Genomic DNA, 16,250 nt, shown 5'->3' with positions numbered 1-16,250 from the left:
TTTGGTAACAAATGTCCCAACCCCGACTATGCACACACACACACACACACACACACACACACACACACACACACACACACACACACACACACACACACACACACACACACACACACACACACACACACACACACACACACAGAGACACACACACACACACACACACACACACACACACACACACACACACACACACAGAGACACACACACACACACACACACACACACACACACACACACACACACACACACACACACACACACACACACACACACACACACATATACACGCAGTTATACTGCAGTATACAGTATTAATGTGGTAAGGCGGTATGAACATAGGGAGAACAGTTCTTCCTTATCCTTCCAGTACTGCAAGGCTCCACAAGCTTCTTTTACATCTGTGGAATTTCCCCATGGTGTAATTCCCATAAGCTGGCAGGCCAGGAGGCCGAGGAGTGCTCGTAACCACACAGAGGGGCGGGCGAGTCTCAGACTGGCTTCAGGGACCCAGGCACCGGTCTCACGAGGGGCCTTGAGGGAGGAAGTGCTGTTGCTGTCATCTCAGCTGAGAGAGGCCTTAGAGAGAGTCAGACAGCTGTAGATGGGCACAGTGTTTGTGTTGTGTATGTGTGTGTTTGGCGGGGGGCGACTCCCTCACTCACCACAGCCAGAGGAAGAAATAGCTCATAACGTTATATTTTGTGTAGCACTGTTGACATCAGGTGTTGAGAGCTTATATGGCTGTTGAAAAACACCAGTGAAAAGCTCAGCATTATCATGTTGAGTCTGGCCATAGAGTCTCAGCAAGTTTCTGTCACACAGTTCATTCATTGTCCCTTATATTTGCTCTGTCTCTGTCTCTGTCTCTGTCTCTGTCTCTGTCTCTGTCTCTGTCTCTGTCTCTGTCTCTTCTCATGAGCCATCTGTCACCGTGTGAATGTAGTGTGGGGAGTTGGGCCACACCCACAGCACTTACTGGATTGATAACTTGTTGGTTTGTTTTTATATTTTTCCTGAGGTAGGATTTCCTCTTATTATCATGGAAACCCCTGTGCCGCTCCACAGAAATATCATTTCCACCCCCACTCCTACCCCTCCTAAAACACCCCGCCGTTTGCCACACTAATAAGATTTACTAGGTACTGTATTCTTGACTTTGATCATTTTATTTTTTCCCATTTGAAACATTTATGGGGTTCATAAAAAAACACCAAGGCTTCCACCATTAGGACTGAAGGCTTAAGTGGCAATGTAATAAATCATGTTGAATAAAAGACACATCCAAACATGGCTAGCCTCTGATAGTGCAAAACTCAGCAAGCATGAATATTTAGTAACATCTGCAAATAACAGAATGCTCCCCTCTTTCAACTCATCAACAATGAATGCACCTCTGATTGGTTGGGATCTAATTACCTTTACTGTAAAATGATGGCTCTAGTGTGAGAGCGAGTGTGGAGTGTGAATGTGAGTAATGTGATATCTGTAGGATTAAATAGAGGATTTACAGTTAAGACATTGATATGAGAGTCATGCAAAAGAGTACTGTACATACACAGTGAATATGTAGGCTAGCAAAATATGGGAGAGATTATTACTATAAACTATTTGTACAACTAGCTCTCACAGTCTCACGTCAGAATCAGACCATATTTCTCAAATGTCAAATTCCGAAGTTGTTGCAAACGTAAAATATCAAAGCGTTTAAGGTTCAGTTTAGGCATTAATCCCAAAATCTTAAGTTTGGCATTAACCCTGAATGATTAAAATAAGGGTTCAGGTTTGGGATAGGCTTAAAACAAAAATCTCAAAAACAACATTCTATCACTCAATTTGAACTTGCAACGTTTGGAATCAGATGTCTGGCTGATCAGGGACAGAGGCAGATGCTTACTCCCATCTACCATTCCCATCCCCCTGGCAAAACCCAGCCCTTAGTGGCCAGTTTCCTCATCATCTCCCGACGTCCTCAGACATGGATGGACGTCGAATACTGACTTGTATCACAGGTGACCTGGCTGTATTCATTTCACTTTGTTTGATCAATGTGCCAAGTGGCATAAAGCTAAGATTACACCTTTATGCAGAGAGTAGTACAGGTGCACTTTAATGGAGAAGCGTGACTGTGTTGGGGAGTGATGGAATATCATAATCCATAGACAAATATGGACCAGAAGAAGAACCAATGCAATTATGCATTTCTATTCACAGTACATTTGCATACATCTTCCAAAGCGTTTGGGTGACACCAGTGAAAATGTTTGGGTGACATTAGCACCTGGCAAAGTCTACATTTCGAAATCCTTTAAATAAATGTAATTTCACAGTGTCAAAAACAGTAAAGGTTTGACATCAGGCAATTACTCTCTCGATAAATCGTTGTGTGTGTGTTCATAAGAGAGAGTGACAGACAGACAGACCCAGGAGCCAGGCCCACAAAGCCAGTCTTCTCTTGGCACCTGGTAGTGCTTCTATCTCTGACTGTCTGTTTGTATCTCCTTTGCAGATGGAGGTGGATGCAGATGAGAAGCGCCATCGAACACGCTCCAAAGGTATCCGAGGTGCGTCTGCACTCTCCTCAACTCACTGAGGGTGCTACTCAGGGTGACCTTACCCCAACACACACACACACACACACACACACACACACACACACACACACACACACACACACACACACACACACACACACACACACACACACACACACACACACACACACACACACACACGCACACTCACACTCACACACACACACACACACACACACACACACACACACACAGCTCTCTTATCACACATTCCAAACTATACTTCTCAGTACTCAGCTCTTCTCCTCCCACTGTCTCTCACCTCACCAGCCCTCCAATACCAGACATTATCCAGGCAGTCTATCCAGCCTAATATATCATGTTATTGTGCCTGCCTACATTGGATTTACTGTTTTTAACCCTGATGAAAGCATGATTTTAGGATATAGTGATCACTCTTTTCCTTTCACTTCCCCTCACTCTCTTTATTTTCTCCCCATCCCTCTCTCCCATCTCTCTCTCCCCTCTCTCTCCCCTCTCTCTCCCCCATCCCTTTCTCCCCTTTCTCTCTGCCGATCCCTTTCTCCTATCCCTCTCTCCCCTCTCTCTCTCCCCATCCCTCTCTCCCCTCTCTCTGCTTATCCCTCTCTCCCCTCTCTCTCCCCTCTCTCTGCCGATCCCTCTCTCTCCTTTCTGCCGATCCCTCTCTCCAATCTCTCTCTGCCTATCCCTCTCTCCCATCCCTTTCTCCCCTTTCTCTCTGCCTATCCCTCTCTCCCATCCCTTTCTCCCCTTTCTCTCTGCCTATCCCTCTCTCCCATCCCGTTCTCCCCTTTCTCTCTGCCGATCCCTCTCTCCAATCTCTCTCTCCCCTCTCTCTGCCGATCCCTTTCTCCTATCCCTCTCTCCCCTCTCTCTCTCCCCATCCCTCTCTCTCCCCTCACTGCTGATCCCTCTCTCCCTTCCCTCTCTCCCCCCTCTCTCTGCCTATCCCTCTCTCCCCTCTCTCTCTGCCGATCCCTCCCTCCCCCTCCCTTTCTCTCACCTCACTGCTGATTCCTCTCTACCTTCCCTCTCTCCTCTCTCTCTATGCCGATTCCTCTCTCCCATCCCTTTCTCCCCTCTCTCTGCCTATCCCTCTCTCCCCTCTCTCTCTGCCGATCCCTCCCTCCCCATCCCTTTCTCTCCCCTCACTGCTGATTCCTCTCTACCTTCCCTCTCTCCTCTCTCTCTATGCCGATTCCTCTCTCCCATCCCTTTCTCCCCTCTCTCTCTGCCTATCCCTCTCTCCCATCCCTCTCTCCTCTCTCTCTGCTGATCCCTCTCTCCCATCCCTCTCTCCCACCCCTCTCTCTGCCTGTATTTCTCAGTGCCTGTGGAACCAGCGATACCAGAGCTGTTCAGGTCAGTATTTCTGATAAACATTGTCCCTGTTCACCTGCCTTTCCGGCTTCCCCCTTGTGTGTGAGTGAAAGAGGGAGAGATAGGGAGGGAAAGACAGAGAGAGAGGGGGCGGGGGAGAGGCTGAGAGATGGAAGGCCACTAGGGTTGATAATGGCTGTGGAGCACTCCCAGGCTCTCAGTGTGTAGTGAGAGATGAGCACTAAAATCACCTCTTCAGACAGGAGCGATGCCATTTACTCAGCATGCCTCTTGCTTCTGCTTCCTCTCTCTTTTATTCTCATCTCTTTCTTTCTCTCCCTTATTCGCTCCCGTATCACTCACCTCTCTGTCCTAATCACTCTTTCTCTATCTCTCCTCCTTTGTCTCGTATCTTAATCAAATCAAAAATCAAATCAAATTTATTTATTATAGCCCTTCTTACATCAGCTGATATCTCAAAGTGCTGTACAGAAACCCAGCCTAAAACCCCAAACAGCAAGCAATGCAGGTGTAGAAGCTCGGTGGCTAGGAAATACTCCCTAGAAAGGCCAAAACCTAGAAAGAAACCTAGAGAGGAACCAGGCTATGAGGGGTGGCCAGTCCTCTTCTGGCTGTGCCGGGTGGAGATTATAACCGAACATGGCCAAGATGTTCAAATGTTCATAAATGACCAGCATGGTCAAATAATAATAATCACAGTAGTTGTCAAGGGTACAACAAGTCAGCACCTCAGGAGTAAGTGTCAGTTGGCTTTTCATAGCCGATCATTGAGAGTGTCTCTACCGCTCCTGCTGTCTCTAGAGAGTTGAAAACAGCAGGTCTGGGACAGGTAGCACTGAACAGGTCAGGGTTCCATAGCCGCAGGCAGAACAGTTGAAACTGGAGCAGCAGCACGGCCAGGTGGACTGGGGACAGCAAGGAGTCATCATGCCAGATAGTCCTGAGGCATGGTCCTAGGGCTCAGGTCCTCCGAGAGAGAGAGAAAGAAAGAAAGAAAGAAAGAAAGAAAGAAAGAAAGAAAGAAAGAAAGAAAGAAAGAAAAAAAAGAAGAAAAAAAAAAAAAAAAGAAAGGAAGAAAGAAAGAAAGAGAGAATTAGAGAGAGCATACTTAAATTCACACAGGACACCGGATAAGACAGGAGAAATACTCCAGATATAACAGACTGACCCCAGCCCCCCGACACATGAACTACTGCAGCATAAATACTGGAGGCTGAGACAGGAGGGGTCTGGAGACACTGTGGCCCCATCCAATGATACCCCCGGACAGGGCCACCCACTTTGCCAAAGCACAGCCCCCACACCACTAGAGGGATATCTTCAACCACCAACTTACCATCCTGAGACAAGGCCGAGTATAGCCCACAAAGATCTCCGCCACGGCACAACCCAAGGGGGTCTCCGCCACGGCACAACCCAATCCACTCAAGTGATGCATCTAATTGATCTCTATTTTTCTATCTATTCTGACAAACCCTATCAACAGTAAATAATGAGCAAATCTAACTTATTAAGAACCACTGCAAATGCCATCTTTATCCTGGCTGTTTAAATGTTAAATCCTGTCAATACAGTGGCTGTAAGATGATCCTGAATTGACCCTTGCAGTGTGTTGTCCCACTCCCTGCTAAGTTGATTAGATGACATGTACTACACCATGAAACCCATTGATGGATCTCCCTGAATCTCCCTGAATCTCCCTGTGTGTCCCTGAATCTCCCTGTATCTCCCTGAATCTCCCTGTATCTCCCTGAATCTCCCTGAATCTCCCTGTATCGATGGACAACCCTACTTTGATGTTCAGTTATCCACTAAGAGTTGTCTTGTGTACATCTTCTATTTGGCCATTTAAACCTGGTTCAAATATACTTTTATAAGATGAGTATTTCAGAACAGTATCATATTCATAATCTCATATATACAGCACACACTCTTAGAAAAAATGTGCTATCTATAACCTTAAAGGATTCTTTGGCTGTCCCGATAGGAGAACATTTGAAGAACCCTTTTTGGTTCCAGGAAGAACCCCTTCCACAGAGGGTCATAAATGGAACCCAAAAGGTTACTACCTGGATCCAAAAATGGTTCTCCTATGGGGACATCAGAATAATTGTTTTGGAACCCTTTTTCTAAGAGTGAATAGGCCTATACCCATGTTTTTGATATAGTACTCTCAGATGTCCTCTACTTACTTTTATCCTTGGATATTATTTTGTCTTTTACAGGCTAGGAGAAGGTTTCTTCAGAGATAACATCTGGGCCCACCTATATCAATAAAGAATGTCCCACCTGGCCACCTACAGTATAGCTCTTTCAGATTTCCACAGATAGTGTGGCTACCCCATCTATACCTCTCTCTTTCCCCCTCTTTCTTTCTTTCTTTCTTTCTTTCTTTCTTTCTTTAGAACGCAGCATAGCCGTGCGGTATTTTTCCATCTCTCTCTCTCTCTCTCTCTCTCTCTCTCTCTCTCTCTCTCTCTCTCTCTCTCTCTCTCTCTCTCTCTCTCTCTCCATGGGCTCCGTCTCCCTCTCTGCTTTCTCCACCGCTGCCTGCAGATATCAATTAATCAGCGGATCGATGGTCAGCCTATCTCCAGGCCGAAGCATCCATAATGTCAATAATGCTTCTCGATGGCGTCGCTTCTCAGAGAGCTGATAGTCGTCAGGACAAATACGCTTGACTTTGCGTGGCGGTCTGGCTGGTCTGGGCAGATATGCCACTGTGATATTGTAAAGGGTTTTCCCCCATGCTGCCCAGCAGGAAATGCACACTTGTAGTGTATTAAGGCTTCTAAAGTTTGTCATTTCCATTTTAAAATGTCCATCTTGATTTGCCCTAGAAAATAATTCCATAAATTATAATCCACATATTAATTCACATTTCCTGTTGCTGCTGGATTATGTTCCTGCTGTAGGAAACTAGCTCAAATTAAGATCCTACATCTGTAGGTGGAGTAGTAAGACCAGATTGAAGTGTGAAGTACCATAAGAGTACTCTACTGTACGTGTAGTGTTGGAGTAATATAGGAGTGCATTGTTTGTATAGTAAAGGTAGAGAGATGATACGATTGCAAAGGGGAGCAAAATCCAATCAAATCCAAGTGTGATGTAGAAAACAGAAATTAAACAGAATATGTGAGGATCGATAGATGGAAAAAGAGAAGAGTGGAGAACGGTGAGTTGTGTGCATACTCAGTGGGTGTTTTTGTGTCTTCTCAGCTGTCCTACACAAGGCTGTGATGGGAGTGGACACGTCAGCGGCAAATATGCAAGACATCGAAGGTAAAACGGTCTCCCTTTAGTCTTATTTCAGTTATGGATGAACCATTTTCTCCACTTTTCACTAATGATTTTCCAAAAAATAAAACTGGAATATCCTTTATTGAAACAAATTCCGATAGCCTACCATGGTCATTTTCACAGCTGGGTTTGATGGACAGGTTAAAGCACAAATATTTATTCTCATCCCTTTGTCATTTGCATATTTACAGTGGGATATGCTAATCATATTTTCTATTGTATAAGCTCTCCATAAATCTCCTTATTAACAAGCACTCAAAATGGAAGGATCTCTCTCTCTCCTCTTTAAAGGACATGCCTGTGTTCTATTTCTTCTCCTTTGTTCTAAAAATACCAGGATCATTGTGAACTAATCCCATTTCCCCATCCGGACAAAGATTGGGCTGCTGCCTTGCATAACTGGAAGCAGCCACTTTGGGCTTCTACTAATTATGGTTTGGTAGAATCCCCCCATTTCAGATTAAGGCTGTGACTTTCCTATGAATATGTTTATGTAGACATGTACAGTATGCTACTGTAACTAGCTTGTGGTTGTCATACTTTTATGTATACATGTATGCCAGTGGTCACCTACCGGTCGATAGAGTTCGACTGGTCAATCTTTAAGACATTCCTAGACGATAACCACACATTTCTGTAGAAAATCCAAAGATAAAGGCTTGCACTTTTTATTCATGTTGTGCTGTTGGCGGTAGGTGCACTTGATTCAGAAGCCCTGCGCACCAGGCAGGCAAAGTGTTCCATTTTGAACCATTTCATTTGTCTGAAAAGACAAACTCCGCCTACCCAGCGGACCGGTAGCTCTGTGGCTAAATCGAGTGCGCCTACTGCGCTGGCCAATCGGATAGCTCAAATCACACTACAGCTTCCAGGACCCTGGCCACAGCAAAGTTTGATAGGAGCCTACATGTGATTTCATCATTTAAAAAACCATGACCAGAGCCAGTCTGTCAAAGAATACAGCAAAGAACTGCTGTTTCTATGAGTGAGTTCATGTTTAAGTTTTTATACAGCAAAGAGCTGCTGTTTCTATGAGTGAGTTCATGTTTAAGTTTTTATTCAGCAAAGAGCTGCTGTTTCTATGAGTGAGTTCATGTTTAAGTTTTTATTCAGCACTGTTTAACACTATTACAAAACATAAAATGCCCTTCGCCCTACTTCCACTAGCGCTGCAGCTGCAATGAATGAGTAGCCATGTGTATCGATTGTCCAATTATTATTAGCAGCTCGTCGTGTCTATTTTAAAATTTAGGAATATTTCACTTTCTCTAGGAACAACATGAATTTGTACATGAGGCAGATGAGGTGCAACTCGAGTTTGGTCATCAGGTGGAAGACGGTGTCCCCTCTCTCTGGTCAGTCTCACCGGAGGAAAGGAGAGAGCAGGGACCGTGAGAGGCTGACCTTCTGCTGTAATCTACCTCCCCTGAGACTAATGCCGTGTTCAAAACAACTGGGAACTCGGAAATCTCTGACTTCAGTGCGTTCAAGACAACTAGGAACTCTGAAAAAAACGATATCCGACTGGAAAATCAATTTGAGTGGTCATCCAACTCGGAATTCCAAGTCAGAAACTTATAGAGCTCTGACTTTCTGACCTGAGGATCACTGACGTCATGATTTGACCTAGTTTTTTCCCGAGTGCCCAGTTGTCTTGGAAGCATGACCATCAGATTAGTGGCGGTCGGTGCCGTTTAAGATGAAGGAGGACGATTCATTTTGTTTGTGAGCATGGCCTTATTTCTATTACAGCATATTGGATGACTGTCATTCATATTCCATTCACCCAGCGATAGGTTGAGGCTACTACATGATACTAACATTTTCCCTATACCCACCATGAGGGGGCTACAACCTAGCCTATGAATAAAAGTTTAAAACGTAGGTGCATTTAGCTGATCTAGGGTGTAATCATTAGTCCAACAGTTGCAAACGCGAGTTTCTATTGGACAAATTCAGGTATGTTTATCCCCATTTCATTCTGTTTGCTTCCGTTTAAGATTTTTTTTCAAGAATTGGTGGAATGAATGCACCTGTGACCACACGCAAACACAGTTCACTTTAATTATAGCCACATACAAACAGCATTAATCCTGTGATCGTTGGATAATTCCTTCTCGCATCTATGCGCTCACCTCCTCTCACCTTTTCCCTTCACTTGTGGACTTCAGTGTACAACACATCAGCTGTCTGTGACCAGGCAAGAAATACTTTCCAAGCCAAACCTTCATATCATACAATTTAACTGCTACACACAGCCTACATCGTTGTCACCATATTAATGTCACAGTCAACATAGCCACTAGAACTAATGCCACGATCATGCAGTATAGTGTACAGTCAGCAGCAAGCAGTTTAGCAGTTACACTGGTGGCCACTGGTGGCAATTTAATTAATAAAACTAAAAGCTTACCTTGACTTGGAAGAGTTCCAGTGTTGGATAGCTATAGCCAGGAAGCTAACTTAGCATCCCTCTCTGTTTGAGCAGGTGTTTGAGTAGGTTAAACTAGCTAGCTGCATTCGCTAGCTAAGTAAGTTAAAGTTTTTTTTTTAAATACAACGAAATATAGCTAGCTCTCTCTTGTTTCTCCTTCATTTCTGAAGAAATTAATTTGAACTATTGTCTTTCTCTCTCTTTGAGTCAACTACTCACCACATTTTATGCACTGCAGTGCTAGCTAGCTGTAGCTTATGCTTTCAGTACTAGATTAATTCTCTGATAATATGATTGGGTGGACAACATGTCAGTACATGCTGCAAGAGCTCTGATGGGTTTGAGGCCGTCGCGGAAGTTGTCATAATTACTGTGTAAGTCTATGGAAGGGGGTAAGAACCATGAGCCTCCTAGGTTTTGTATTGAAGTCAATGTACCCAGAGGAGGATGGAAACTAGCTGTCCTCCGGCTACATCATGGTGTTATCCTACAGAATGCTGTGGAGGCTACTGTTGACCTTCATTGCAAAACAGTGTGTTTTAATCAATTATTTGGTAACGTGAATATATTTGGTATAGTTTTATCTAAAAAGGATAACTTTTTGAATGTTTCACTATTTTATTTTTTTAAATGAAATTCACTTATGAGGATGGTTCTCCCCTTCCTCTGAGGAGGAGCCTCCACTGCTAGATGCATCAATTAAGTAAAATATTAAAGTAAATTATTTGCTAATTATTTCCATTTATGCTGATCTATTTTGTTATCAAAGCTCGAGTTTTGAAAAATAATATGGACTGAGAATAACATTATTGACAATGCAAGGCATATAGCCAATATGCTGTGAGAAATGTATTAGGCCTACTGCACAAATGTAATTCCTACAGAACTGTTTTTATAAGGTTAATATAAAAAAAAATGAGCGGTAGATCTCGGCTTGTTTTTTGACTGCAAAAGTGATCTTGACTCAGAAAAGGTTGGTGACCACCAATGTATGCTAACTAGCTTGTGGTTGTCCTACGTTGGTACCGTATCATGACAAACACTATGCTTATGGATCATTAGGATATTACAACAGACTCCATCAGAATGATCACATCAACAGAAGGTTTGTTAGACTAAATGTGCATTTCTAGCTAACTAAATACAGGCAGTAGTTCTCTCCACTTCGGCTGAAATGTTCAAAACAATTGAAGAAGGGGTATCATTACTAAACCTTAGTTAGGCCTGATAAAACTATGCAGTATTATGTTGGTGTGTATTTATCAGCTTTCCCTGGGGTATTGTTGTTCCCTGCACATGTGGACAGTTTTGGATGTGCGTACTGTTCTTTTGAACTGTCTTCACTAGCTACCTCTTCTAACTCCGTCCATGTTGAGACACAGGTTTCCTCTGTCCTCTGGTTAGTGAAATGAGAGAGGCGGTGTCAGAGCTAAAGCATGGCTGTGCAGGAAATGATCCAGTTAATGAAACCTTTTCATTATTCAACATCATTGTGGAATGTGATGACCGTGTCAGTGAATCCCCAACTTAACTATTCGCAAGTCACACACATGTGTACACACACACACACACACACACACACACACACACACACACACACACACACACACACACACACACACACACACACACACACACACACACACACACACACACACACACACACACTAAGATTTAGAGAAATCTCCCACAGAGAAATCTCCCACACTGGTCACGTGCCAGGCTTTCAATTGTGTGTGAGAGAGAGAAATCCGTCTGTTATAATTACTTGCCCTTGTATGGATGGGTTCATTACTCAAACCCCCTCAGAGGCTGGCAACCCGCTGGCTTAGGCCTGGCAGCCATCGTGGAAGTCACTGTATAGTTGATAGACAGCAGCACTCTGTACCATATTGATCTTTATATCAGCACAGAGAGAGTGAGAGAGAGAGGAGGTTGAGTATGGAGAACGCAGCATAGCCGTGCGGTATTTTTCCATCTCTCTTTTCTCTCTCTCTTTCTCTTTCTTTCTCTCTCACAAACAAAGAAAAGACAAAGACTCCTCCTCTCATTGTGACGTGTCTATCCCACCAGCCAGTGCTTTGCTCAACGGATAATTCAAGATAAATAAATCAAACAAGGAAGGCTCAATCCATCAGCACACCTGGCTAAGACTGCCTTGCTCAAACACTCTCTCTCTCTCTCCTTATCTCTTGCTCTCCGCCCATCTTCCTTACTCTCCATCTTCCTTCTCCCTCACTCCCCTCTTTTTCTCTTCTCTCTCTCTCTCTCCCCCCCCCCCCCCCATCTCCCCCACTCTTACCCCCTCTCCCTTTCTCTCATTCTCTCTCACGTTCGTCAATCTCCGGCAGCTAATTTCTCCTTCAGATGGTGCCGCACTCATTTGCATTCTTATCAAAGTGTTCTGACTATCCGACAGAAGCTCTAAGAAGGTGGGATCATTAATATGTTAATTAGTCCCTTTCTCCGCTCGCTGCACAGGCGTGCCAGCGATATCCTCTCTCCTCTTGTTACGCTCACAGCAATTCACACAGCCTTTGAATGCGTGCTGCAGACTCAGAAATGCAATAATATAAGACTGTTCACACACCCTGGCAGATGGTTCCATGCAGTCCCAGTAAACCATGGTCTCTGTCTGTCTGTAGCCTGTGTATATGAAATGACTGGGCTTCAATGGATCTCTATGTTATATAACTGCAGGGTCAGGAGTTTATTCATGGAGCTGACCAAGTGTAATAATGGCATTCCAACAGACGTATCTTTGGTTAGAGGGTAACGGGGTGGGAATGTTGGATGGCAATAATAACAGGTCATGGCAGGATAGTTTGGCCAGCCGTTTTAGATTAGTCAACTCTCATCATGTCTCAACACTGATAGATTATTGGCTGGCTGGGGTAATTAAGACAACAGAAATACAGCAGGATTCTCTCATGCCTGGTGTGGCTCACTCTTAGTGTGACTAAACATCACTAGACAATGTTCTTTTAGACAAAGCATAAATAGCTGATGCTGTTAACATGGCATCCAGGGATTTGATGAAAGTCCCTTAGCTGCTATTTTTTTTTATTCAAATGGTATTTTTCCTCCTATTTTGTATAAAAACATATGTTAGTTACAGTTTATCTGAGAGCATGCATTGAAATTTTGCGGGCAATTCGTCACGCATTAATTATCTGTGAAGAAACCAGCAGCATGGCATGGCATGGCATGAACCTGCCAAGGCATCAGGGCAGGGCAGTAGATCCCGCCCACTCAGGCCATACTTAATAATGACTCTCGCTTTGAACCCATTTAATGGCTGGAAGGTTGAGTGACAGATAGTGTCTATGGTGTCGGGGGTGGACACGCCCTTCTGGGACACGGCTGGAATTACAGAGCAGTGGCAGCTAAATTACACATTAGGAAGGACCTCTAACTCGGAGGGAGGGAGGGATGATGAATAAAGAATGGTGGTGAGACGAGATGCAGTGGTTGAACCACGTGGGTCCACAGAGCACAAAGATGATGTGAGCATGAGTAACACACACACACACACACACACACACACACACACACACACACACACACACACACACACACACACACACACACACACACACACACACACACACACACACACACACACACACACACACACACACACACACACACACACACAGGTACATTCTCTCACACACAGCTTTCATGCAGTGATGAGAGCCAGCATGAAACCATGAGATACACAGAGTCCTAATCATACAGTGTTAGCATTTTATCATACTCACATGTTGTTTTTACTCATCAAACATAACCAATCACTCACTAATACGCATACAGTTGAAGTCGGAAGTTTACATACACCTTAGCCAAATACATTTGAACTCAGTTTTTCACAATTCCTGACATTTAATCCTAGATAAAATTCCCTGTATTAGGTCAATTAGGATCACCACTTAATTTTAAGAATGTGAAATGTCAGAATAATGGTAGAGAGAATTATTTATTTCAGCATTTATTTATTTCATCACATTCCCAGTGGGTCAGAAGTTTACATACACTCAATTAGTATTTGGTAGCATTGCCTTTAAATTGTTTAACTTGGGTCAAGCGTTTCAGGTAGCCTTCCACAAGCTTCCCACAATATGTTGGGTGAATTTTGGCCCATTCCTCCTGACAGAGCTGGTGTAACTGAGTCAGGTTTGTAGGCCTCCTTGCTCGCACACGTTTTTTCAGTTCTGCCCACAAATGTTCTATGGGATTGAGGTCAGGGCTTTGAGATGGCCACTCCAATACCTTGACTTTGTTGTCCTTAAGCCATTTGCCACAACTTTGGAAGTATGCTTGGGGTCATTGTCCATTTGGAAGACCCATTTGCGACCAAGCTTTAACTTCCGGACTGATGTCTTGAGATGTTGCTTCAATATATCCACATAATTTTCCTCAATTTTCATCCTTTTCCTCATGATGCTATCTATTTTGAGAAGTGCACCAGTCCCTCCTGCAGCAAAGCACCCTTACAACATGATGCTGCCACCACTGTGCTTCACGGTCAGGATGGTGTTCTTCGGCTTGCAAGCATCTCCCTTTTTCTTCCAAACATAACGATGGTCATTACGGCCAAACAGTTCTACTTTTCTTTCATCAGACTAGAAGACATTTCTCCAAAAAGTATGATCTTTGTCCCCATGTGCAGTTGCAAACCGTAGTCTGGCTTTTTTATGGCGGTTTTGGAGCAGTGACTTCTTCCTTGCTGAGCGGCCTTTCAGGTTATGTCGATATAGGACACATTTTACTGTGGATATAGATACTTTTGTACCTGTTTCCTCCAGCATCTTCACAAGGTCCATTGCTGTTGTTCTGGGATTGATTTGCGCTTTTCGCACCAAAGTACGTTCATCTCTAGGAGACAGAATGCAACTCCTTCCTGAGCGGTATGATGGCTGCATGGTCCCATGGTATTTATACTTGCTTACTAATTCTTTGTACAGATGAACGTGGTACCTTCAGGCGTTTGGAAATTGCTCCCAAGGATGAACCAGACTTGTGGAGTTCTACAATTTTCTTTCTGAGGTCTTGACTGATTTCTTTTGATTTTCCCATGATGTCATGCCAAGAGGCACTGAGTTTGAAGGTAGGCCTTGAAATACATCCACAGGTACACCTCCAATTGATTCAAATGATGTCAATTAGCCTATCAGAAGCTTCTAATCCATGACATCGTTTTCTGGAATTTTTCAAACTGTTTAAAGGCACAGTCAACTTAGTGTATGTAAACGTCTGACTCACTGAAATTCTGATACAGTGAATTATAAGTGAAATAATCTGTCTGTAAACAATTGTTGGAAAAATTACTTGTGTCTTGCACAAAGTAGATGTCCTAACCGACTTGCCAAAACTATAGTTTGCTAACAAGAAATTTGTGGAGTGGTTGAAAAACGAGTTTTAATGACTCCAACCTAAGTGTAAGTAAACTTCCCGACTTCACTGAATGTAGAACATTTCTGCAAATACTGTCAATTTAATCACCTCTGCACACACTTAGTAATAAACAGAAAGACCAAAAAACATTCCACACGCATACACATGCACACACACGCACACACACACAAACACATATGCGCGCACACACACACACACACACACTCACACATCGAGTGCCTGTCTGCCTCTCTGATTCGGAGAGCCTCCAATAACAGGCGAGAGAGCCCTAGAGTGAGAGAGATCCCACAGCTCAGACCCTTCATATGAGAGTGGCTAGAACTGTGTGTCTCTACCAAGACACACATGCACACACATAGCCTTCTTCACAGTCTAGAGCAGCAAACCTCCCTGAGTAGCCACTCAAACCCAACAATTTCATCAGCAAGGACATCATGGCTGAAATACAATCGACATGGTGCTGATTTCACACCACTGTGTCTCAATGCTGGAGCAGCCAGGGCACCAGTATAACCTGTGTAACTGAACATCTTCTAACAATCTGCTTTTCATACCTCCTCCTTCACTCTGCTAGAAGAGAGGGGATAGAGAGATGATCTGTAAACCTGTTTCAGGTCCCTGTGGAGTCATTAAGTCAGATAAATGCTCTCAGTTCAGCCCAGGCTGTTTTTCAGCCCCTCTAAAAAGGGGTGAAGGAAGGAGAAGTTATAAAGCCCAATTAGTGAGTGGAAGGAGAGAGTAATGGCTGTGTGACTGGCCACAGGCGTCCCACTCTGTGACACCTCACAGGCTATACACCAGGGTTACCTAACTGGAGGCCCATGGGTGATTTTATTTGCCCCCCCCAAGTTTTCTGAAAACACCAGCAAATTATTGTTGGACATACAAAAAGACTGTAAAAACACCAGCAAATCAGCTCCTAGTGATTTTAAATGAGTAAATCTGTTCCAAAGGATTCCCACGCATAGAAAGATATATGTGATCAGGGAAGATGGCGCCTGAGGGGATGGCTGCCGTTTAATTGGCTCTTAACCAACTGTGCTATTTTGTTTGTTCCTTTGCATTGTTCGTAACTTGTTTTGCTGCTACATAGTGTTGCTGCTAACGTCTCTTATGACCGAAAAGAGCTTCTGGACATCAGAACAGTGATTACTCACCTCGAAATGGACGTAGAGTTTTTC

At 43.8% G+C, this 16,250-nt stretch overlaps 1 protein-coding gene across 1 annotated transcript in view; it reads left to right on the top strand.

Annotated features, from left to right (window-relative positions):
- Positions 1-2,509: 2,509 nt before the first annotated feature.
- The window catches only part of LOC120059778 (myelin transcription factor 1-like protein), a 91,052-nt gene continuing 77,311 nt past the window's right edge, over positions 2,510-16,250 (top strand). Inside the window, exons 1-3 of the mRNA XM_039008829.1 lie at positions 2,510-2,555; positions 3,905-3,938; positions 7,137-7,199. Of these exons, the coding sequence (XP_038864757.1) occupies positions 2,510-2,555; positions 3,905-3,938; positions 7,137-7,199 (143 nt within the window). The remainder of the gene's footprint in view (positions 2,556-3,904; positions 3,939-7,136; positions 7,200-16,250) is intronic.

This window comes from Salvelinus namaycush, chromosome 15, assembly GCF_016432855.1.
Source record: "Salvelinus namaycush isolate Seneca chromosome 15, SaNama_1.0, whole genome shotgun sequence".
NCBI classification, from domain to species: domain Eukaryota; kingdom Metazoa; phylum Chordata; class Actinopteri; order Salmoniformes; family Salmonidae; genus Salvelinus; species Salvelinus namaycush.
Note: the sequence above shows the minus strand (reverse complement) of the source record. Positions and strands in the feature narration are given on the sequence as shown.